At 39.6% G+C, this 25,335-nt stretch overlaps 1 protein-coding gene across 1 annotated transcript in view; it reads right to left on the bottom strand.

The window, feature by feature from the left end:
• Positions 1-25,335, bottom strand: part of LOC124803322 (protein unc-80 homolog) — a 995,149-nt gene that overhangs the window by 1,607 nt on the left and 968,207 nt on the right. The window contains exon 62 of the mRNA XM_047264506.1: positions 9,467-9,624. Within this exon, the coding sequence (XP_047120462.1) occupies positions 9,467-9,624 (158 nt within the window). The remainder of the gene's footprint in view (positions 1-9,466; positions 9,625-25,335) is intronic.

Raw genomic sequence — 25,335 nt, 5'->3', positions numbered from 1 at the left:
AATTAACTGCAATCATTTTCACGGCATGGTCAAGAATATTCCAATCACCAAATCATAAAAGTAAAAATTGGAGAATACCTATATGAGATATATAGGGGCAGCATTTTATCTGCCAACCACTGAATCCAGAAAATGGTCAATGGGCTGAAATGTAAATGTAAAAAACAGGTTTTAAATTTTAATCTTCAAGATCTTTTAAAAAGTCAGCAGTAAGTAATAACTTACACTTTGTATGCGGTCTATCTTGACAAGACTTATCTGTATTTTGTTCTTGACAAAGGAACTAACTGAAATGTTCTGACAACTTAATATTCATTTCTTCTACTTGAATGTACACTGGTGTGCAGAAATTAAAGACAAAAATAACTTTCACTTGATGTATCACTGCCAACTAACATAGCTCAATGAAACATGGCCCATACACAGACAGAACTAGTACAGTACACAAGGAAACTGAAAGAAATATGCAATGAGACAAACAGAAACGAATTTTATTCAAAGATAATAATTACGCTGAAGTCATTGTGATTCATGATGGTCCTGTGGACATAACAGAGGGTGGGATACAGTTTTTAATATGGTGTGTAATCACCATGGACTGCAGTGCATGCTCTGCAACTTGCTCCCATGCTGGCATCAAGTTTGTTAGAGAGTTCTTATGGTAAGGCATTGCAATCCCCCACCAGCACAGTTGACACCTGCTGGATGGTCTTTGGTGCATGTGGAAGTCTGCAACGTTTCAAGAGCTCCTCCACATGCGCTGTTCATCCATAAAAATGAAGTCAGAGCTGAAAGCACCCATGAAAGGATGCATATGGACAAGGAGTACAGTGTTCACAATAACTGTGACTGGTAATTGGACCATATTCAAAGATTTGGAGGTTTGTATGGCCATGTAACATTATACTTCACCACACTTTAACACTTGGACTACCAAAATGATGATCGACAATGATGGCAAGAGGTGGAAACATGTAATGCACACAGGAACACTGTCGAACTTCATCATTTTGGTGATCCAGGTGTTGTATAGGGAAGCATAATGTTGGCTGGGTATACTGATCTCCAGATCATTGATACCCCAGTGTCACACACTGTACTTCTTCCCCATGTGAATCTTTCTGGAGAGTATTCAGCCCTGACATTTCCTTTTTGTGGATAACAATGCACAGCTGTATCAAACAGAAGAGGTGGAGAAGCTCTTGGAATGAGAGGACATTCGGCAAATGGACTGGACTGACTGTTCCCCTGACTTAAATCTCGCTGAGCACGTGCACCAATGATCATCCACCAGTTGTTAACCACACTGGTGGAATACCCTGCCACAAGAACTCTTTACCAACCTTGTAGCCAGCACAGGAGCATGTTGTAGAGAATGCAATGCTGTCCGTGGTGATCACACACCCTATTAAGAATCATTTCACATGTTTCATAATGCCCAGGGGACCATAATTATTGTCTTTGAATATAAATGTCATCTCTGTCCATCTCACTGTGTATTTCTTTCAGTTAGCTTCTGTACTCAACTGTACTGTACTGTAGTACTTTCTTTCTATGTATGGTCCAAGTTTCATCGAGCTATGTTACTTGGAAGTGACACACCATGCGAAAGTTACTTTTGTCCATTAGTTTTGCACCACCCTAAAAGGAAGCACTGTACAATATACACTAATGGCCATTAAAATTGATACACCACGAAGATGATGTGCTACAGATGTGAAATTTAACCAACAGGAAGAAGATGCTGTGATATGCAAATGATTAGCTTTTCAGAGCATTCACACAAGGTTGGCGTCAGTGGTGACACCTACAACATGCTGACATGAGGAAAGTTTTCAACCAATTTCTCATACACAAACAGCAGTTGACCAGCGTTACCTGGTGAAACGTTGTTGTGATGCCTAGTGTAAGGAGGAGAAATGCGTACCATCACGTTTCCGAGGTTGATAAAGGCCAGATTGTAGCCTATCGTGATTGAAGTTTATCATATCGCAACAATGCTGCTTGCGTTGGTCGAGATCCAATGACTGTTTGCATAATGTGGAATCGGTGGGTTCAGGAGGGTAATACGGAATGCCGTGCTGGATCCCAACGGCCTTGTATCACTAGCAGTCGAGATGACAGGCATCTTATCCGCATGGCTGTAACAGATCGTGCAGCCACGTCTCGATCCCTGAGTCAACAGATGGGGACGTTTGCAAGACAACAACCATCTGCACGAACAGTTCGACAACATTTGCAGCAGCATGGACTATCAGCTTGGAGACCATGGCTGCGGTTACCCTTGACGCTGCATCACAGACAGGAGTGCCTGCGATGGTGTACTCAACGACGAACCTGGGTGCATGAATGGCAAAATGTCATTTTTTCGGGTGAATGTTTACAGCATTATGATGGTCCTATCTGTGTTTGGCGACATCGCGATGAATGCACATTGGAAGAGTGTATTCGTCATCACCATACTGGCATATGACCCGGCTTGACGATATGGGTTGCCATTGGTTACACGTCTCGGTCACCTCTTGTTTGCATTGATGGCACTTTGAACAGTGGATGTTACATTTCAGATGTGTTACGACCCGTGGCTTTAACCTTCATTCGACCCCTGCAAAACCCTACATTTCAGCAGGATAATGTAGGACCGCATGTTGCAGGTCCTGTACGGGCCTTTCTGGATACAGAAAACGTTCAACTGCTGTCCTGGCCAGCACATTCTCCATATCTCTCACCAACTGAAAATGTCTGGTCAATGGTGGCTGAGCAACTGGCTCGTCACAATATGCCAATCACTACTCTTGATGAACTGTGGTATCGTGTTGAAGCTGCCTGGGCAGCTATATCTGTACATGCCATCCAAGCTCTGTTTGACTCAATGCGCAGGCATATCAAGGCCGTTATTACGGCCAGAGGTGGTTGTTCTGGGTACTGATTCCTCAGGATCTATGCACCCAAATTGTGTGAAAATGTAATCACATGTCAGTTCTAGTATAGTATATTTGTCCAATGAATACCTGTTTGTCATTTACATTTCTTCTTGGTGTAGCAAATTTAATGGCCAGTAGGGTTCCATTAGAACATGTAAGTCAGCAGAAGAAAAATTACGTAAATGTACTTCATCAGAATATCCGACTGATTGGTAACAACAAACTCCTAAGTGAAATACATTGAGACATATTGGCTAACTGAAAGTCAGACATGTAATTTGACAATAAAGTATTATATCTTATCCAGTTAATTCTTAGATGTAAACACAAAGGTGGTGGAATTTCTATATACCATATATTAAAACAGCTAAGCTCATAAAGACTGTGCCAACATTGAATTATTCATGTTTAATTGTACCTGAACTGACTTTGTAAGATCTTATATTGTTTTCACTGTGGAAAATCTTTTATGGAATCAAACTTAGGTCCTGTAATAAGATTATTCTACTTTAAGCTACTTTCTCACACTCTTTTGATAACAGCAGAAAGTTCGGGATTGGTCTATAATTAGAAGTGACTCTCATGTATCCAATGTTATAAACGAGTGTTGTCACTGCATACTTCTCTCTTTCAGAAAATACAGCTTGACTCATTGACTGGTTATTAAGGCAACTCAAGGGGGGCACCACCAAGTCAGCACAAGATTTTTCAGTGACCTAATGATTTTTGTAATATCTTTTTAAAGCTAAGGAAAGAAAGAAAGAAAGAAAGAGAGAGAGAGAGAGAGAGAGAGAGAGAGAGAGAGAGATTCAGTGTGCCGGCCAGTGTGGCCGTGCGGTTCTAGGCGCTTCAGTCTGGAACCGTGTGACCGCTACGGTCGCAGATTTGAATCCTGCCTTGGGCATGGGTGTATGTGATGTCCTTAGGTTAGTTAGGTTTAAGTAGTTCTAAGTTCTAGGGGACTGATGACTACAGATGTTAAGTCCCATAGTGCTAAGAGCCATTTGAACCATTTTTTTGATTCAGTGTTTTTTGAAATTCAACCCCTCAGGGGGTAAAATAGGGATGGAGGTTTTTATGCAAATGCTTCATTATGAAAGCATTTTTAAAACAATATCCGAAAATTTGTGTTTGGCCTTTTGGTTGGAAATAAAAAAAAATTATTTAAGTGTTTTTTGGAATTTCAATCCCTAATTGCTCAGATGAAACAGGGTATAAGACAGGGATGAAGTCTTTCACCCCTACTGTTCAATTTACACATTGAAGAAGCAATGGCAGAAATGAAAGAAAGGTTCAAGAGTGGAATTAAAATTCGAGGTGAAAGGATATGAAGGGTAAGATTTGCTGATGACATCGCTTTCCTGAGTGAAAGTGAAAAAGAATTACAGGATCCACTGAATGGAATGAACAATATAATGAGTACAGGACATGGATTAAGAATAAATCGAAGAAAGACAAAAAGTAATGAGAAGTAGTTGAAATGAGAACAGTGAGAAACTTAACATCAGGATTGGTGATCACAAAGTAAATGGAGTTAAGGAATTCTGCTACCTAGGCAGCAAAATAACCCATGATGGAAGGAGACTGGATGACATAAAAAGCAGACTAGCACTGATAAAATGGACATTCTGGCCAAGAAATATCTACTGGTACCAAACATAGGGCTTGATTTAAGGAACAAACTTATGAGAATGTATGTTTGGAGCACAACATTATATGGTAGTGAAACATGGACTGTGGGAAAACCAGAAGAGAAGTGAATCGAAGCATTTGAGATGTCATGTTACAGACAAGTGCTGGACTGATAAGGTAAGGAATGATGTTCTCTGCAAAATTGACAAGAAGAAGGGACAGGATGGTAGGGCATCTGTTAAGACATCAGGGAATAACTTCCTTGGCACTAGAGGGAGCTGTAGAGCGTAAAAACTGTAGAGCAAGACAGAGATTGGAATACATCCAGCAAATAATTGAACATCTAGGTGGCAAGTGCTAGTCTGAGGTGAAGAGGTTGGCACAGGAGAGGAATCCATGGTGGGCTACATCAAACCAGTCAGAAGACTGATGATGCCCACCACCCCCCTCCCAAAAAAATGGTGGCATGAAGTGGGGGATGAAAACTGGTATTGGACTTATAAGGAAATATGTTCTAGGGATGAAAATTTATGGAAATATCACTAGAGAATTCAAAAGGCAGGATTAACAAAGAACAGCTACCACAATTGCCTTTTGTTGGTCAGAAATACATTCAGAAAAGAAGGCTTCTATGGCATTAATTAGCATGAAAAGTGTAGAAGATGTTGCAATTTGCCGACAAAATAATAATTTGATAAAAAAAAAAAAATTGCGCAGGCCACACACTCTGTGCAAGTGAAGCAGTGGGCGCTAAGCTAGTATGTTATATTACTTTATTAACATCATCATCAAGTTTCACAGAGCAGTGCATTTGGTTTTTTATAACTAGAATATCTGAAACCATACTAGCTTTGCTTGTTTCTAATGATTTTGCAGATGTCTGTAAATACGGTGTATTATAGACCCCAATCCGTTTATATGAATACCATCCTTTTCCTAGGTAGTTTTCTCATTGATATTTGTTTGGCTCTATGAAACTTGCCCAAAAATGATCACATTGTTCTTTGTTGGCACAATTTATCTTAGAGATATATATTTATCAGTCACTGACTTTTTTAATGAGCCTGGATCCTACGTAGACACTTGTTGCTGAATGAATCATGTTCCTTGTCTCATTATTAATTTATTTTTCACTGCTTATTCTTAATGAATTCATTACAGCATATACAAATACACATCTGTAATTATGTTTGGGTTTAGAATATAATTCTGCAGTCACTTGTTTGGCGTTTCCCAAATTTTTATAATGTTTGTCAAGTTTTGTGGTCTAACTCCAGGTTGCACGTTGATTTTGCAGTTGAGGAAGTGATATTTTTTAACAGGGAGCTGCCAATTATTGGAAATTCATTTTTGTTTCTTTGCACAGCTGTGGTGTACATATTATCTTTTATTGTATGGTACCAACTTCCATTAATCTACAGATTTCTTGGATTTATTGTGATCTCATTAGAAATACTGGATATGTTATTGTTTTCAAAGCTCCTATGCACACTCGTATTTTTGTAAGCATGTTGTATTATTGTTTGATGGATTTCACATCCACAGGACTACTTTTCTCATGTTAATCCATCATTTTGTTTCTTTATAGTCAATATTTTGGTTTTTAATGCCTCATTGTCATTAGCTAGTAACTGTATAATTTTGTTTTTTTGAATCCACTACACTTTACAGGGTTGGAGTTTTGACATGTGAACTGATGTATGACTTGATGTCAAGCGTATTTCTTTGCAAGTACAGTGTACTGCAATAGACTCTAAACCATCTTAGTTGTAATATTTTGATTTGTGCTAAATTTAAATTAGTTGCGGATTACTCATTAGATAAAGTGTATTGTATGAAAATTCAGGTGAGAAACCTCATATACACACATAATTATTGTTAGGAGACAAAATGTTTAGTACTTCTGATAGACACAAATAAAAATAAAAATGATGACGTTATCCTACTTTTTGAACTATTAGTTCCTTCCTAAGGGTGAGAGAGGGATCGAGTGAGAAAGGAAGTTCTACTCTCATCCTCACTACAGGTGGATGCCTCTCATATTGCAGTCTGAGTGACTTGCCTTTTCTTCTTAACTTTCCCCACTATATCCCTCTCTCTTCCTTGAGGAAGGAAGGAACAGTTTCAAAAGCTAGGATAATGAATCACAAAACTCAGAGGCATAGGCTATCTTCCTGATTATGTCCACTGCTCTTTTCTTATTGGCTGTGTTTGTATCTCTCCTTAGTCTTCTACGATGCACTGACGAGACATCAAACTATAATCTTTCTTTTTCATACTGCATATCCCCTTTGTCAATCAGATGTCATTCATTTTAGGAGAAGTTACATTGATGACTTTGACAGATATTTTTCATCATTAAGAGAATAAGCTCGGCTGATATCCTAGTCAGGCAACAGCTGAAGATAACACTCTGCCTCTGCTAACCAGAGGTCTAGGAGGGCTACACATCCCAGCCACAAGGCAAAATGCAAGTCTACATGTATGATTGCCAGTTCATATAGGTACTTGGCAGTGTCTGAAACTTAAAGACATGGTGATAGCAGTAATACAAGTGCTGTTGGGGATAGTGAATCATGACACTAACAAGATGTGGGTTCCATCTTTCTTCCTTGTGGGTGGACCACTCTCAGTGTAAGGTGTCAGACTACTACAGTATTAAGACTTGATCTCAAGTACCACTGCCATCATGATGTTTACTGTGTATTTGTTCTGTGGAACAAGGAACTAAGTAACCAATCAACCAACCAACTAACTAACTAACCAACTAACTGACCACCACCACCACCACCACCCAAAACACTTCTGTCTTACTTGGCGTTTCTTCAACTGATGTACACAAAGGGAGACAGATGAGCTAACTCGCACAGATGCCTCATTTTTGCCACCTGCTGAGGATGTCATGTCACCTCTGCCCCCTGGAGGCAACTCACAAGGGAACCTCCCCATCGCACCCCCCTCAGATTTAGTTACAACTTGGCACAGTGGATAGGCCTTGATAAACCGAACACAGATCAATTGAGAAAACAGGAAGAAGTTGTGTAGAACTGTGAAAAAATAAGCAAAATATACAAACTGAGTAGTCCATGGGCCACATAGGCAACATCAAGGACAACGTGAGCTCAGGAGCGCCGTGGTCCCGTGGTAGCGTGAGCAGCTGCAGAAGGAGAGGTCCTTGGTTCAAGTCTTCCCAAGAGTGAAAATTTTACTTTCTTTATTTTTGCATAGTTATTATCTGTCCGTTCGTTCACTGACGTCTCTGTTCACTGTAATAAGTTTAGTGTCTGTGTTTTGCGACCGCATCGCAAAACCATGCGATTAATAGACGAAAGGACGTGCCTCTCCAATCGGAACCGAAAACATTTGATCGCAAAGTCATAGGTCAACCGATTCCTCCACAGGAAAACACATCTGATATATTCTATACGACACTGGTGATGGTATGTGCGTCACATGACAGGAATATGTTGTCGACCCACCTAACTTGTACACTTGACGAATGGGTAAAAAGATTCTTCTACCTTGCCCGATTTAGGTTTTCTTGTGGATGTGATAATCACTCCCAAAAAAGTGATGAAAACATAAGAGTTTTGTCACATAAACTGAAAATGAAAAAATTAATGTTTTCACTCGATGGAAGATTTGATCCAAGGACCTTTCGTTCCGCAGCTGCTCACGTTACCACAAGACCACGGCTCTCCTGCGGTCCCAGTGTCCTTGATGTTGCCTATCTTGCCATGAACTACTCAGTTTGTATATTTTGCTTATTTTTTCACAGTTCCACACAACTTCTTCCTGTTTTCTCAATTGATCTGTGTTCAGTTTTTCAAGGTCTATCCACTGTGCCAACTTATAACTAAATCTGAGGGGGGTGTGATGAGGAGGTCCCCTTGTCAGTAATTATTTAATACTAAGGCCCACAACTTAAATTTTCAGTTTTTAAGTTGCTGTCAGGATTTCTGACTTCTATGGCATTTCTATGTAATGGTTAGATTCAGACATAAATTTAATTTTGGAAAATTGTATCTTGTAAACACAGCTCATGATTTGCTACTGCTGAATTATCTGTATGGCCTGAACAGTTATTGCACCTGTGTCATCCACAGGGAGAATGACAACAGATGTGTAGGATTGTGGGCAGGGATGTGAGAGCGATGCACCAGGGTAATGCAGATTTAGCATGGGTGACATTATACCATTTTGAAGGATGAATGAGGCAGTATATTGGTTGAACTGTAACTCATGTTAGTGCACAATGAGAGGCAGATGAAAACCTGGTGAAGGGTGTTATTAAGTTTTTTCAGTGAACTGAATTTGAATACAGTTATGGAGTTTGATATATGAATAACAGCTGTTAGTGATTATTATGCCATTTATTCATTTACCCAGGTAATAGCTACAGGAAATTCTCAGAGCTATACTTAAACATGATAACACAGACCCATTACTATGTCATGAACTTCTTAAAATTTTGAAAACTCCATTAGCATTAACCATATTTTTGTTGTGTAATATGGTATTTCTTTGCTATTTGCTATATGGAAATAAGAGAAACATCCAGGCAGTGTAATGAAAATCATGACTCATATGAAAAACTTGCCATTTGAAATACATTTGCTGATAATTACTTGCTTGTGTTTCACGTATATAACTTTGTACAAGTATGTATCTTGCTAGTGTGGCTTTGAAAAATATGATAAGAATTGTATTCTCATGCTCATAACTTGTATCACTCATACATTGAAATAATCTTACAAATAACTTTAATCTCTTCGACAGTTTTTAAATGTCCAGTGCATGAGCATCAATGAAACAGGGCCCTCACAACAAAACTAGCAGTGCAATAGCTTTCTACATTTTCTGGAGATGAATTTGCTCCACAACATAAAGAAGGAAAATTATGAGCTCACCTCTATGCGACTTTTCCTGCTTTTGCGTAGTCGGAAAGTCTTCCTGCTTTGTGCCTTAGATCTTTGGAGTCGTGGTTTGTCAGTACTGCGACTACTCATCTCTCCTGAACTTCCTTCTGTGGGGCTGCCGGGACTTAAAGGTGTTACTGATGTTTCACCTATAAGATTTGAATTAACTACTGTAGGAAACAAGTCAGGGTTCTCCCTTCATATTTTTCTCTGTTCTGTTTGGTCTCATTTGATTTCAAGTGATTATGATTAAAACAAATAGTGCTACTATCTCATTTGTGTCAAAGCTATTACTGGATTAGACAATATCAGTGTAATCTAAATTTTGAGAAACAAGTTATTTAATACACTTTTAACTGGAAATGATGAAAACTTTCTTTGCTGTGTTCAGTTGTACTAGACTGCTATTTCATTTCATCCAGATTTTGTAAGCTGTATGACAGAAAGACTGTCAGTAATATCCTGTAAGAACATTTTATCCTTTTCAGCTCCATGTAACTGGTGGCAGTTTCAAGTGACAAAAATGTAATGATATAATCTGAGTCAGTTGTTTTTAAATATGTTCATAAGTTTGCAGACTGCAATATAGAGAACTGGAAAGCTACAATGTATACCAGTATTGCAGTGTGACATTCAGAAACAGCTGTCACTTGTACAAAAGATAACAATGGTTGAGCTTGTTTCCCAAAATAACAACTCACTGCAATGTGGACTGTTTCAGTACGATTACAAATAAAGTACATTTTTTCTGTGAAAACATTGCTACAAACTGACCATTTACATAACTGGATTTTTTTGTTTTAACCTTAATCTACAACAGAATTTGATAAACGTAACCCAACCAAATACTTAATATCTACTCAGAAATTTATCAGTGGACTAGAAGGAGTCATCAATTAGAAATTATTTCGTTACCTGTCAGCACCTGTAATTCACAAGGGTGGCAGTCAAATATTTCAATAGCTGCATTCTTTACTTACGTGGAATTCTTGATGGACAATAGATATTATCCACTTAGGACAATTATCAGAATGCATCACACAAATTTACTGCTAATCTATTTTACTATTTTCATAGATGATCTGAAGTTCAACGTTAGGTCTTTGAAAGTAGTCACAAACTATGTTATGATTTGATTTATGCTTATCAACTCATTAACAGTATAAATGAGCAAATAATATTTTTTAATGTTGTAGTGCCACTACCTTGTTTTAGTGAAATTAATAAGAGATGGTAAGAAAGCCACTGCGGAGTATTGCAAGAGCAGGTATGGGCTGGTAGCCACAGTGTGGCAATATGTGGATCAGAGTAACATGTACGCAGAAGGATTGTGAGATGGGCTAGCTGTACTGAACAGAAAATTGCACTGCACATTGGTAATGGCCTTAGCATGTAGGTCCATGTCACCTCACCAGGGCAATATTCTGCTTATGGGCTACATGACTAAGTGCCAAGTTTTGGAGTAAAAAATACATGTTAGTGTCATATAAATATGTCCAAATTTTGAGGCAGAGGTCCTTCTCTGGAATCCAGCAGCACCACTATGATGCAAGAGCCACACCAGATGACAAGATGACTGGCATCACCAGTAGCAGCTACGAGTTTTGAGTCCAGATTGGGCCAGTCAGCACCAGCACTGAGTTCCTCACATGAGGCAACGACTCACATCCTGTGCCAGCTGTCACTATGTGCCACTGCAGTGCGTGTGTGTGCAGGGCTGTATCTCAAGAAGAGGCTGTTTCCTAGTGGAATAACATTATAGCACAACACACAGCATACCACTAATGTGATGGCCATAGGCTACTGAGGCTGTCGGCTGTCCTTTGGGCTGTAGTCAGCAGCATGGTGCACCTATGTGAGCATCTCCTCACTGGGTGGAAGCAGCCAGCCATGAACCAGCACTGGCTATGGTCAACGAAGTGAGTCAATGTTTGCCTTTCTGAGCTAATGATGCAAAGTGTAATTATAGTTGATTAGACACCTTTCTTTTGATCAGCAGTGTTTCCACTGGGCCTCCCAGCCATTGTCACCGAAACTCATTCTACAGAGTGCAGCTGCTCTCAACAGAGTGGTGTCGGGAGAGCTGACATCACCGCAGTGGACAGCAGGGGGTGTACCACCCTTATGCAGTGTGATGTCCTAACTGCAGCCTGTGATATCCTCATCACAGGGGCGAGTGAGATTATTATATTCTTTTGTGGTGATAACCATGGAATCAGGTGTTAGGGGACATCATAACTGGAGAGTTACTTTTGTGAGTTCGGAATAGCTGGTGGATATCTCTCAGCTTAAATGTAATTCTGGGGATGAATGGTTATAACCTGTGCAATGTACACAGTGCAATTTATTTGGGCATTCTTCTCCTTGTGCTGAGACTGTAGCAGTTGTTTGTTTTAGATGTAATTGCTTTGGCCACATGGCAAGACGGTGTAGAGTGTCCAGCTGGCTTATGATTAGACAGAAGAAGTAAGTGGGGTAGTACGTGTAGCTACAGAGTGTTCTGTCCATGTTGAATTGTTAGTGCTAGCTTTGTGAAAATGAGTGAGTGTTCAGGTAGCTCAGTTCAAGGCAGAGAATACATTTGTAAATAATAAGCTAGCAGAGAAGGATGATTGAAGTTGCAGAACCTAAGAGTGGATCCAGCGGTTGTGAACTTGGTTTCTCCCTTTTCCAGTAGGTTGCCTGAGGATGTGTTGGCATTTGCAGAGGTTCTCTTGGCATTGGCTGACATAAGGCGTTGGTCAGATAAACATTTGTTTCAGATAGCAATGTTGTGTCTGCCAGGAGAGGCAAAGTCATTTGTATGGCACACAGAGGTGCTGCACAAGCCAGAGACTTTTGAACAGCTAAGGCAAGGATTAGAACAGAGACATAGGAAGTAGAACAGCACAAGGGTTTTCTGTAAACAGTTGAGCATAATTTCAAAAGGGCATAATGAAACTGTAGAGGATTTTGTGGATAACATGAGGAAACTTAATGCAGACATGTGAGTTAACACATGTGAGGAAGTGAACAAGGTTTCCTGCAGAAAGCCAATCAATAGGCACTTGACACTTTCCAGAAGGGTTTAGCACTGGAGACGTCTAAGAGGGTATGCCATGAGGAAACTTAATGCAGACATGTGAGTTAACACATGTGAGGAAGTGAACAAGGTTTCCTGCAGAAAGCCAATCAATAGGCACTTGACACTTTCCAGAAGGGTTTAGCACTGGAGACGTCTAAGAGGGTATGCCTATGGGCCTTCATGCAGCAATCAGGCTGGTATTCAAGTATGACAAAATTCATGTTCCATCAGGGGTGAGGGATTGGGGAAATGTGTTGGTATAAAGTGTAAGATGTTTTAATTATGGGCATATAGGTACATGCAGCCTCCAGCCACAGAGTAATAGGGGTGGTATGAACTGCCAGAAGTTTAATGGGAATATTAATAGATGTTGTATGGATCAGCAGCAAGGGTAGAGGAATAAGTTTTTGTTGGACAAAGGGACAGTGGACTTGAGAGATTTAGTGGGTGAGAGGTAATGGAATCCATCACATTATCAGTTGCTTGGGGTAGGGGATAGTGGTATATGACCACTGGGTTTGGAAATAATGAGTTTTTTGTAAGCAGTATGTGGAAGCAGTATCCCATGTAAGCAAGGGTTACAGTATGATTCCAGGGTTAGATTTTCTGTATCAGCATCACATTGTAATTGACCATTGATGAGGTATAGTGGAGCTTAGTGGGAAGACATTCCAGCTAGGGGAAGCAGTTGTTGATGTTGGTGTGTCATGAGGTGCATCTGTTGTGCAAGGCAATCCATTTAGAACATAATCAATGATACTGAGGCTTAATTTGCATAACTGTGTGTCAAGTGGCTATGGAAAGTCACCATGGATGAGTGTGGAGCAAGACTTACTGATTGGTATGTTATGTATAGTGGAACCATTGGAAGATAGTGAGGTATTGTATTTATATGTTGTTTAGTGAGACAAAGTATTGTACACGTACAAGAAAGGGGCAGAGGCAAGGCAATACCCATCAATGTGGGCAATTTTGGCACTGATCAGATTACCTTGTTAAAGGAAATGACAGTGACAACATTGGAAATTCCAGATGAGCAAGACTGCCAAACAAGAGGAGGGGCTGTAACAGAGTGAAGCACTTAAAGGGTACCGAGGGGACACAGATGGAGGACCTGGAGTCAGGATTCGAGACCTATTTTTTTTATATATTTTTTTTTATTGCAAGGGCTGTTGCGTTCAACATCAATGATGCAACACAGTATCCCAATGGGGAATAAAGCACTGGTTTATCATAGGTCATACAGAATACCACGGTCCCTACAAATGATTTTGAAGGAGTTTATCAATCAACAATCGGTCGATGGTATAATACAAGGAGGGAGGGAATTGTGATTGTACCGAAGAAGTCTATGAACGGTTCGAGGAAGTATCAGTTATGTTGCAAGTATCACCATTTAAATAGTAATACTATGATGGAGTACTACCCTATCCTGAACATCATAGAAATGATTGATAATCTTGGGCAGTGCCAGCAATTCTCGACAATGGACTTGAAGAGTGGATACCATTAGTTGGAAGTGGATCCAGGGGACAGAGTGAAGACTGCAATTTCAACACCTTGGGGATATTATGACTATATTAGAATGCTGCTTGGTTTAAAAATGCACCAGCAGCATTCCAGGATTTTGGACAGCATACTGAATGTAATGAAACCTCATCAATGTCTGATGTATGGGTATGACATAATCCTCTTTTCAGGGGATAAGTAGGAGTATAGGCAATGACTAAGAAAAGTATTCAAGAGGTTACAGTCAGCTTATTTCAGTGCTAAGTAAGGAGAGGTGTCCCTTTGCACTAGAAGAAGTCAATTACTTAGGCCATGAAATTAAAAAGAGGGTGTGAAGACTGATCCTAGATTGGTTCAGTCAGTGAAAGATTTTCTGGTACCAGGAACAAGCAAAGAATTACAATCTTTTCTTGGACTTGCAAAATATTATAGAACATTCGTGAAAGGATTTGTGGATATAACACAGCCCCTCACACAGTTGTTAAAGAAAGGTATCAAGTTTCTGTGGTTTTAAGAGTGTCATAGAGTGTTTGTCACATTAAAAGGGGTATTAATGTCAAGTCCATTGTTGATGTTTCCATACTTTCAGAAAGAATTTATACTGTCGTGTGATGCATCAACCCATGCTGTCAGGTGCATTTTGCATCAAGAGGTCATTGGCAAGACCATCCTACTGCTTTTGTATCAAGACAGATGAATAGAGTGGAGAAAAATTATTAAACGATGGAATGAGAGATGCTTAGCATGGTGTACCGTGTGACAAATTTTCAGTGTTACCTGTAGGTAAGGAAGTTTAAGGCAGTGAGGGACCATGCTGCTTTGAAGTAATTGCTAGGCACTGAAGGACCTATCCAGTAGACTGATGAGGTGGTCATTAAAACTCAGCAAATCTGAGTGTGTGAAGTAATTCACAAACCAGGGAGGAAGCATGGAAATACAGACCCACAAAAATAGCAGTAATACAAGCACAAGATCAAGACCTGGTTTAGTGGCAAACAGCACAGATTACTGATGAGGAGTGTAGACAGTATAGCAGACAACAGCAATGTAACAAGTATGACAGATTTTTATGTAGTCAGATGAAGTTATGACCATGAGTGGTTGTGCCAGTGAAGTTGATGGGAGACATTCAAGTGAATGCATGATCATGTCTTATTGGGCTATGGGGAATGATGGGCAATGAATCAGAGGTAGCAGAGGATGCAAAAATGAGGTTGATCAGTAAGTCAGTTGTGTAGAGAGTGTGCAGCATGCAGATTTAAGTGGGAAACAGGTGCTATTGCAGGACATGCCAAACGCCAGCACAAAATCTTTTGTGTTAACCATTATAGATAATTTTTTATGTTATATTGAGATGGTGCCAATGCCGGACCAGTAGGCAATCACAATTGCGCAAGCATTGGTGAGTAGATGGGTATGGAAGTATGGAGTGTCAGAAATAATAATAACTGATCATGGGTCAAACTTCATGTCAGACGTGATAGAACTGTGTCTGTTGCTGAAGGTAAAGAAGTTAAGAACAGGTCCAGTACATTATCAAGCAAATGGAAGGATGGAACAGTTTCATCAGACGATTGGGAAGATGTTTAGTTATTACGAGAATGGCCACCATTAAGATTGGGAATGTGTATTTATCTTTTATGGTGCACACATAATTCAGAACTACACTCTAGCACAAGATTGTCACCATTCAAAGTGGTTTGTGGTAAGAAGATGCCATTGCTTTCCAACATGATTAGGCAGAAAGGAAGTGGGAGTGGAGGCTCAGTCCAAGAATCTGCAAAGGTTTGGAAGAAGGTTCAACAAACAAACACCAAGACATTTTGGAAAAGCAAGAGCAACCAATGAAGCCTGTGGGAACATTACCTCAGTACAAAGTGAGCCAATGGGTGATACAGTCAAGTCCTAATATCCCAAAAGGGTAGACAAAATAGTTTGTGACACAGTACCAGGGCCCATACCAAGTGACTGAAACCATGCAACCTGTGAAACTAAAATGGTTGTACATGTCAGGCATCTACAACCATTCAAGGGTGTGCCAGAAGCAGTTCCAGGCAGAATATAATGGGACCAAGGAAGGAAGCGAAGAAGGAGAAGCAAAAGAATGAGCAACAGGTATAGAAGTTCGTGCACCTCAAGCACGGTATGCACTAAGGCCAAGAAAGCAGTCAATATGTTTTGTGTTTTTGGTTATTTTCTTTTTTGTATTGTGTAGGTGATTGGAGTAATTTTAGATGTATGTGTTTAGTATGATGAGATGTGCTGTTTGGAGGCAGGAGGATTCTGGGGGAAGTGAACGTAATAATGGTCCCTGTCATCAGATTGCCATGCGGAGAAGGCATCGAAAGAAGAATGTTAGTTTTGGCAGTGCTATACCTCTTCTCCTTGGGCAAAGTTGGACTGCTGTGAGATCATCACCTGAATGAGATAACAAGGTTGGCGGAGGTGTTTTTGGGTTTTCAGCAGTTAAGAAGTACTAACAGAATACTTAAGGAGGTATCAAAAGTATACCAGAAATTGCTCTGCGTGTGTGTAAGATTGACAGAACAGATACAGAAACTGATAGTAGTGCGGCATGAGTCACATAAGGTAAAAACGGGATGGACAGATGTTGGTGGTAGAATACTAAAGACCATATCTGGGACAGCAGATGCGAGTTACATAAGCAACCTAAACAAAACAACAGGAGCTACAAGGTATTTAATAGAAGGGGATAGGGTGTCTATGGAATGGCATTTAATGTGGATTGTGAGTTTGGAGAGCAGCATGTTGAACAACACGTATGCTACAACAGCCTACTAAGGAAGTGCTGGATTATGTCAGAACATCAGCTAGTATTATAAACTGGGATTTAGAGGCAGTTCAAGCATGAGTGCAAATACTGGATGCTAGGATAACAATGCCAAGACTGTTGCAGTCACCAGGGGATGGTATCTGGGATGCAATAGTGGAGATGATGAACATGCAGGAAGCTGTTCGTCAGGCACTAGGTGGGCAGTTAAGTCTGGTTTTGTTGTCACCTGAACAATACCTGGAGGGCTTGAGAAAGGATGGGTAGAATTACCACCAGAACTGCAATTAGTGGTAGAGCCAAGCAGTGAGAACTTGTGTTTCTACTACCATGGAGCAACTGTGGTCATAACAACAGATAGTGCACAGTCTTACATGTCAGTGAGGATAGGTGGCCGGTACGCACATGCCGTCTAAGTGTTAAATGTGTGACAAAACAAGCTGTGATCTCTTTACTTCCTCTCTTGTTTTGCCATCTTCCTCCTTAAATTCATTTTATTTTCATTTTTGCCTAATTACCATTAACATGCATTAGTATAATCTGCATTATTTTTTGACTGAGCGAGGTGGCACAGCGGCTAGCACACTGGACTCGCATTCGGGAGGACGATGGTTCAATCCCGCGTCCAGCCATCCTGATTTAGGTTTTCCGTGATTTCCCTAAATCACTCCAGGCAAATGCCAGGATGGTTCCTTTGAAAGGGCACGGCTGACTTCCTTCCCCCTCCTTCTCTTATCCGATGAGACCGATGACCTCGCTGTCTGGTCTTCCCCAAACAACCCAACCCAACCCCTAATTTATTTTGACCATTCCTAGTTGATAATTTTGTTATAGGGTGAAACCAGTATTTGTTTCGCGACTTAGATTCCATTTTTGACTTATAAACAAATATAAATTCTAATTATAAACATTTGGAAGAAGAACTACTAGAATCCTTAAAGTATTTGTTTGGCTCTGCTCGAAAACATATTAGCAAAGCCAGCCCTTAATTAATTCCAAAATAATTACCGGGTTTGTCAAAGGTATTGTTTGCATAACTATATCTGTCAGTTTCATTATTTAAACAAATAATACGGCCTAACCTTTGTGATAGAAGGAACTGTTAAAAAGGAAGAATTTTTTGATGTATTCAGTTAATTGAATGAGTTATGCTTTAATTGTAATTTCTGAATAATGTATAGTATCAGTGCCTATTATTGTGAGGATATATAAATGACTTGTTTTCTGGTCCTGAGACAGTCAGTCTATGGCCAATTTTCAGGCGGAATTATGTATTGGTAAAACTAACAATAATGCATAAATGTAACACTGGAATAAGTGTAACAGAAAGGGGTAGGCTTTGTGTTAAAACAATTAATGACAATGTCAGTTCAATTTATTTGAGAAGTAGGGTCACATGTACTGTATTACTCTGCAAGACCTGTGAACTGTGTGTTTAGGCTTTTACTGCTCATAGATGTATTACAGCAAACTATTGTAGCAGTATGCTGATGTTGCCTGCAATCTATTAATGAGGCTTATCAACATTTACCAATAGTAAACTGGCCATATAATTGTGTAACATTGCGGGGTTGTGAACAGTGAAAGTAAAGAACTGTGAAACACAATTGTGAAACTGTTGGCTACATCATTTACAGTATTCAGTGTTGAACTTCCACCCCCCCCCCCCTCCCCCCCCCCCCCCCATTTTTCAGTTAGTATAACAATGCAGTATGTTGACACTGAGAACTATCAACAAAGAAATAAAACAGGCAAACATCACACACAGTGTACACCTATCCAGTGAAACTAGAGGCAGTTGGGAAGATAGTGCAAATGAGAGAGAATTGGGTGTTACTAGTGGTGGAAGTGGGAGTTGACACTTGGTAATGATTGAGGATGAGCTACAGCAATGCCAGAGGGGGTGGAGGTGGTCGCATATGCCATACTCGCAAAATCCATAACTCCAGAGAGATGAAAGCACATGCATCATACTGTTGTTCAAAGGATAAGCTAGGGGGTTGTCCATGGTGGAAGGAGTTGATGGAACTGAAGCTGTATTTCCTGAAACTGGGTTTGATTTGAACGTATTCAGTACATGACCACATAGTAGTGATTGCTAGTTGCTATGAGCAAGGATGACTCGTGGGAGCAAGCCACTTGGAGTTAAGTGCCAGTGGGTTGTTGATTAATGGGACTATGTGTGATATTTCAGGACCAACATTCCATTTACTGACTACAGTGATGGGAGCTATTCTGTTAAATGTAACACAGCCAAAACTGTAATGGCCAGATGAACCCTTAAGAGATAATGCCTAAACAAACCCTCAACTTCTTGAACAGTACCTGTAAACCTAGCCTAATCCATTTTCTACGTCAGATAATAGCCGCTAAGGAGGGATGGATCACTGTGAAGCAGTTAATGCAGCATGTAGAACAGTATCAGGATGGTAGGCATTGGTAACCATGACCTTGAGAATTGCGATTCCTAGTGCCATGGTGGCTCTGGTTTTGCTCTGCACAGCTTTTATTTATCTGAGCTGTTCAGAAGCCTGACCCATGGGTTGTTCAAGTTCCCACAAACTGGATTCCCTGGGCAGGAGAGTAGAAATAAGTTTATTGAGTTTTTAAAGATTAACGGAGTCACTGTTTAGTTTTTAGGGATAGCCAGTTGAGTAGTGTGTATGTATTCTATAGATTAAGGGAAGAAGTAGTTATGGTGCAGAACCACATCTTAACAAGATCTGAGGGACCAAGTTTTCTCCATGGAGGAGGGCAGTGTAGTGCCAATACCCAGTTTTAGTGAAATTAATAAGAAATGGTAAGAAAGCTGTTGTGGAGTTTTTCAATAGCAGTCCTGGACTGAAAGCTGCAGTGTGGTGACAAGTGGGAAGGATTGAGAGACAGACTTGATGCGCTGAGCAGAAAATTGCACCATGCAGCAGTAATGGCCGTAGCAAGCAGGGCGATGTCGCTACACTAGGGCAAGATTCTTGTTACGAGATAGGTGACTATGTGCAAAGTTTTGGTGTAATAAATGCATGGTGGAACCACATAAATAGGTCTGAACTTTGAGGCAGAGGTACTTCTTCAGAATCCGAAGCACAATCACAGCACCAGTGCCATGCTGGATGATTGGGCATCACCAGTAGCAGCTATAAGTTTGAGCCTGGGTTGGGCTAGTTGCCGCCAGCACTGAGTTCCTTGCAGGACTTGGTGCCCCAGCACTGCTGACCTGCCATCTGCACCAGCACTGAGATCTTTGGGGGACTTGGTGCCTCAGTGCCAGCTAATGCCCAACTCCTGCTGGATGCTGGATGGCATACCTGTGCACAGCAGTCACCACGTGTCACTGCAGTGAGAGCTTGTGGTGATGATTTACAAGAAGAGGCCATTCTGCTGTAGAATGCCACAACACCACAACACACAGCACACTGCTGATGTCACAGCCAGGGCCTACTGTGGTTGCTGTCCATCTTCCAAACTGTCATCAGCATCCTGGGGCGCCTATGTGAGCATCTCCTCGCTGGGCGGAAACAGCTGGCCGTGAGCCAGTGCCAGCCAGAGTCATCAGAGTGAGGCATGTTTGCCTCACAGAGCTCATGATGCAAATAATTAAAGCTGAATAAATGCTTCTCTTTTGGTCAACAGTGTTCCCACTAAGCCTCCCAGCCCATTGCCACCGTCACTCACACTATAGAGGACAACTGCATTCAAGAGTGTCTATTCACAATGAAACTCTCAAAAACAATGGCATCTATGACTAAACTTCATATTTAGAAGGGTGGTTCAATATTATGAGCTACACTGTCTTCTCTGAGTGACCATCACATATTGTTTCTTCTGTTATTATTGTACATGCTGAAACATATTTAAACAGTTCAGTTATCACAGTAAGTTGAATTTCAGTGAGAGAGAATTATATACTACTTTATGAGTGGTGATGAAATGTGGCTGTCTACATTTTGCTCTGGTCATTCTTATCCAACAACTGTGTAAACAGCAAGTTGTATGGGCAAAAGAATGACACATACTTTCTTCACTGAAAGTGAACACAGTCATAATGAAGGTTTGGTTGACTGGTGTATGCATTTATAAGCTTTTCCATGTAGTCACCATCGGACTAAATGAAAGCTGGTAAGATGATAGCCAAAATGAGTAATTTTAATGTAGATTTCTTAATGGAACCTTCATAAATGATTTGTGAGATGTACTAATACATACAATACAACTGATAATTGTTTGACAGAATGTTTTACAATGAATGGATTTTGACACCATTATCTTTATAGTGTTTTGTTTAGTAAAGAGAATTATTTTCCAAAGAGGTAATTAAATATCTTGAGAGGTATACTAAGAAACTTGAAAAACTGACACATTTTATTCAAATCTGATTTGCTTCTTTCAGTATGATTTGATTTACACAAATATACAAGGTTCAGATAATTTTGCATACTGAAAACAATTAAAAGATGTACCTGAACACTTAAATGAGCTTGATTACCTGGTCCTAATTTTACCAAACCTTTGGGTACCAAAAACTTGCCAGCTCAGCTTATTTGTTTCCATGAAAGCAAAAGTAAATGTAGCCAGCTATACGGTAGACAATAATAAAAAGGTACAATATAAGCTGTTAGTTGTGAACCATAAATGTGACTAAACTACTTGTATTATTGGTGGTCTATAACCATGAAACTGAGTATTTTACATGTACTGGGAAAGTGACATACTAAGCATAGCATTGTAGGATCAACAGCAAATATACGAGTACCTATCAGTTATTTTAGAATGACATTTCAACAAATAGTTAGAAATTCCAAAGAGATTTACTAATCTTAGATAAAAAGTAGAGTTGAATGTTAAAAGCATGCTTCAGGAGACATCTAAATCATTTAGAGTATTTACTTCAAGTAATATCTAGATTTTCTACAAAACTTAAAAAAAAATCTACAATAAAGAATCAGTAAGTTATCATTCTATAAGTACTTCACAGAAATGTGCTTTTTGAGTAACATGAACAACTGTGCATTCAAAAAGTACTAATTCTTCAACTTTGCATATCTATACGTTCTACGATTTTTTGAATATACAAAGAATGAAGTCCATCTTCTAACATCTCGTGATGTTAAAATGCTGTTATGCTTCCACCTCAGACTGCTGACAACCTTGGCGGTACCAAGATTCACTTCTGTAGTCAGTTTTCATGAGAAGCTGGGATGAATTACGAAAAGGAATGGTACATAGTCATGTTTTACATAAAAATTAGATGCTCATAACCAGTAAGAGATGTTGTTCATATAACCTTGATAATATGTTATAGATATTATATTAAAAGACACAGGGGGAGAGAGAGAGAGAGAGAGAGAGAGAGAGAGAGAGAGAGAGAGAGAGAGAGAGAGAGAGATCATGAATTTTATGATTCTTGAGTCACAGGTCACGACAACAAAAATACCTAGAGATGTTTTTTGTTTTTGTGAACAGGGAATCACATAATGTAACAACCATGTGAGATAAGAAATCTGACAGTATTTATTATTAGAAAGCACAGAGAAGGCATGCATATTCTCCATTTTATTCAGTGACTCTGAAAGACCAGTTAGAGTACCACCTTACCACATCAGTATAATTTTTAAGAACACAAACTCATCTACAGTTACAACTGTAAATATTTCATATGTAACTTACTTTATGGAATATTGTATTATTAATTTTATTTTGCCTTTTAATTTAGTTTTTTGCCTTCAAAAAGCAAATAAAAATAACTGTGTGTGATCATTACAGCCAGACTTTTCATCTGCTGCATGTAGTAAAGGTGCACCAGTATTAGTACTGCAGTGCAGAGCCATGCACTGATCGTATCACTACCATGCACGGTGACTTATTTATGTACAGCCAATGTATTCAATAAAAAAAAGAGATAAAAAATTTCTGTAATATTTGATCTCTTTCTGTTTTGTTTTAAATTCTGTGGACCCAAAAGAGTTCAAATGCCAAGTTTACAAATGGCTCAAAACTATAAGAAACATATCTATGAGCTTTACAAGCATTATCTTCTTTGAACATGGTGTTGCACTTGCCACTGAATACAGTGTTCCCTGTTTAATAGGTATGACACATAAGAATATAATTTATTAATAAGCAAATCAAAAATAAACTTTTTCCTTTTTGTAATAAACAGGATGATAAAAATACATCTGCTAATACTGATCATCATGTCTACCAGTGTAACAATAAATTAAAAAATTGTAATATAGATTTAATTGGCAAGCATTACTGTGTTAATTTACATGGCAGCCATACAATTTTGGAAAGTGAATTCTCTCTTTTCATCTTCTGATTAAGACGAGAGAAGAGAATATACTTCTTGAACCATATCAGCTGCGGGTCAGATAATTAACGGCCTGTAAATAGTTCTGTTGGTTCAAAATTGTGAGCAGTGTTAGGAAATTATAAGCCCATCTTCAAGTATACAAGACTGCAAAAGGGAAAATGAAGAAAGTATAATAACAAATGCTGTAAGACTCAATGCTTCTATATAATAATAATAATGGGGTTTCACTGTCCAATGCTAAATATGAGGTTGATACAGTCACATTAGTCAGTACAAAAAGACGAATGTCTCACCAGATAGTCACAAAATAACCTAAGGAAACTAAGCATCCAAAGGAAGGAAAAATGGAGAGAAATTCCATAAGAACATCACTGAACAATGGGAGGTAATGTACATTGTGAGGCACAGGACCATCACACACTGTGAATACTAGGTGCGGGCAGGTGACAGATGCACGTACAGCTGAGATATGGAATGACGTGTGGTAGAAGGCAGCCCGTGCACAGATACTACCAACCATCAGATTACAAGTGAAAGTGAAGCCACCTAGTGGCAAATAGTGTAACAGGTGACTGACTAGCATAACATTAACAAATGGTGAATACAGAATATATAAGTGAATAGAAGATAGTTAAATGTGCAACATTGAAATATAAAACTTAGGTGAAAATTATGTACTTGGGCATAAACAGTGAAAGCCCATCTATTAAAAACAATATAACAGATAAAATTTTAGTAATTTAAAAAAAGCTACAAATGAGACAAGAATGGCAAGTTGGGTAAAAATAAACATAATGACCCACAAAGGAAAAAGAGAATAAATTAGGTGGCTAAAATTAATGGGATACAAAGAAAAATATAGTTCCTTCGAGAGGAAAGTCAGACAGGAATATTGGTGAGATTTGAGCACTATTTAAAATAGGAATAATTATTTAGAATACACATGAACTTCGGTGTGGTTTACTCATTAGGGGTAGTTGAAGGATTCTTGTTTAAGCTGTGCATAATTTCTATTTTCTCTAATAAATCAAGGACACAGCCTTCAAGGTGACAATGAAGAATAGTCAAATTTGAATTTATCCCATAAATTTTAGTCGTCTAGCTGATACTTCTTTTCCTTTATGGATAATGTTGTGACTCGCCGATCTTTCAAAATGCCGCGGCGCAGTTTTGCGCGTCCTCTACATGCAGCGCTGTCTGCCAGCCATGCAGCAGCAGCGCCACCTAAGCGGGCAGCCAGCCAGTGGCCGCTAGACTTGGACTCAGTCAGGATTTAACTGTTTAAGTGTACACACATCTTACTCTGTTTACTTGATCTGTGACTTTCATGTATTGCATCTTCCTTGAAATATATTTGTTCAACTTGAAGTTATTACAATTGGCGATGAGGTAGTGATTTTTCTTTTCCATCATTGACCTACATGTTTTCATGGCTACTTTAGAGCAACTATTTCAAGGTCTCATAGAACAGCAAACGCTTCTCTCAAATGCGATTAGTGATTTTGTTACGGCATCAAATGCGCGGCGTCTCTCATCGTTGTCTCTACCTAATTTTCCTCCTTACGACGAGACAGCGGAAGACTTGTCTGATTACGAAAAACGTCTTCGGCAGCACTTCTTCGCATTTCATGTCGCGGATGAACAAACATGTAAGGCTCTGCTCCTTTCATGGATTTCACCTAAAATGTATCGGTTGTTGTTGCAATTGGCTTCTCTGAAAGATCCTGCGTCTTTGTCCTTTGCTGAAATGTCCTCACTTCTGTCTCTCTATTTTCAAAGGCAAACACATGTAGGAGCCTCTCGTGTTGACTTTTATCGTTGTCAAAAACAACCGAATCAATCCTATCGCGCTTGGGCTGGTGAACTTCACGGCCTCAGTAGAAAGTGTCAGTTTGTTACTGAAGTTCACAAAGAATCCTATGCCGATTCCATGGTATGGGATGCTATTATCCGATCAGCGCCTGACAAAGAAGTTAGGCAACGTGCCCTTCAGTTGGCAAATCTGACTCTAGATGAAGTCCTATCCATCGCTCAGTCTTTCGAAATTTCTTGCGCCGCTGGAGCGCAAATAGAGGCATGGGGCGACTTCAGGGAAATACAACCTCTGTGCGATGTTGACGAAGCATGTGGCATGTCCCCACCAGCCGATGTGGCCACAGTACGCTCCCAAGTGCAGCCTCGGACTA

Source organism: Schistocerca piceifrons, chromosome 6 (genome assembly GCF_021461385.2).
Source record: "Schistocerca piceifrons isolate TAMUIC-IGC-003096 chromosome 6, iqSchPice1.1, whole genome shotgun sequence".
NCBI lineage: Eukaryota > Metazoa > Arthropoda > Insecta > Orthoptera > Acrididae > Schistocerca > Schistocerca piceifrons.
The sequence above is the reverse complement of the archived record's forward strand: the minus strand, read 5'-3'. Positions and strand labels throughout refer to the sequence as shown.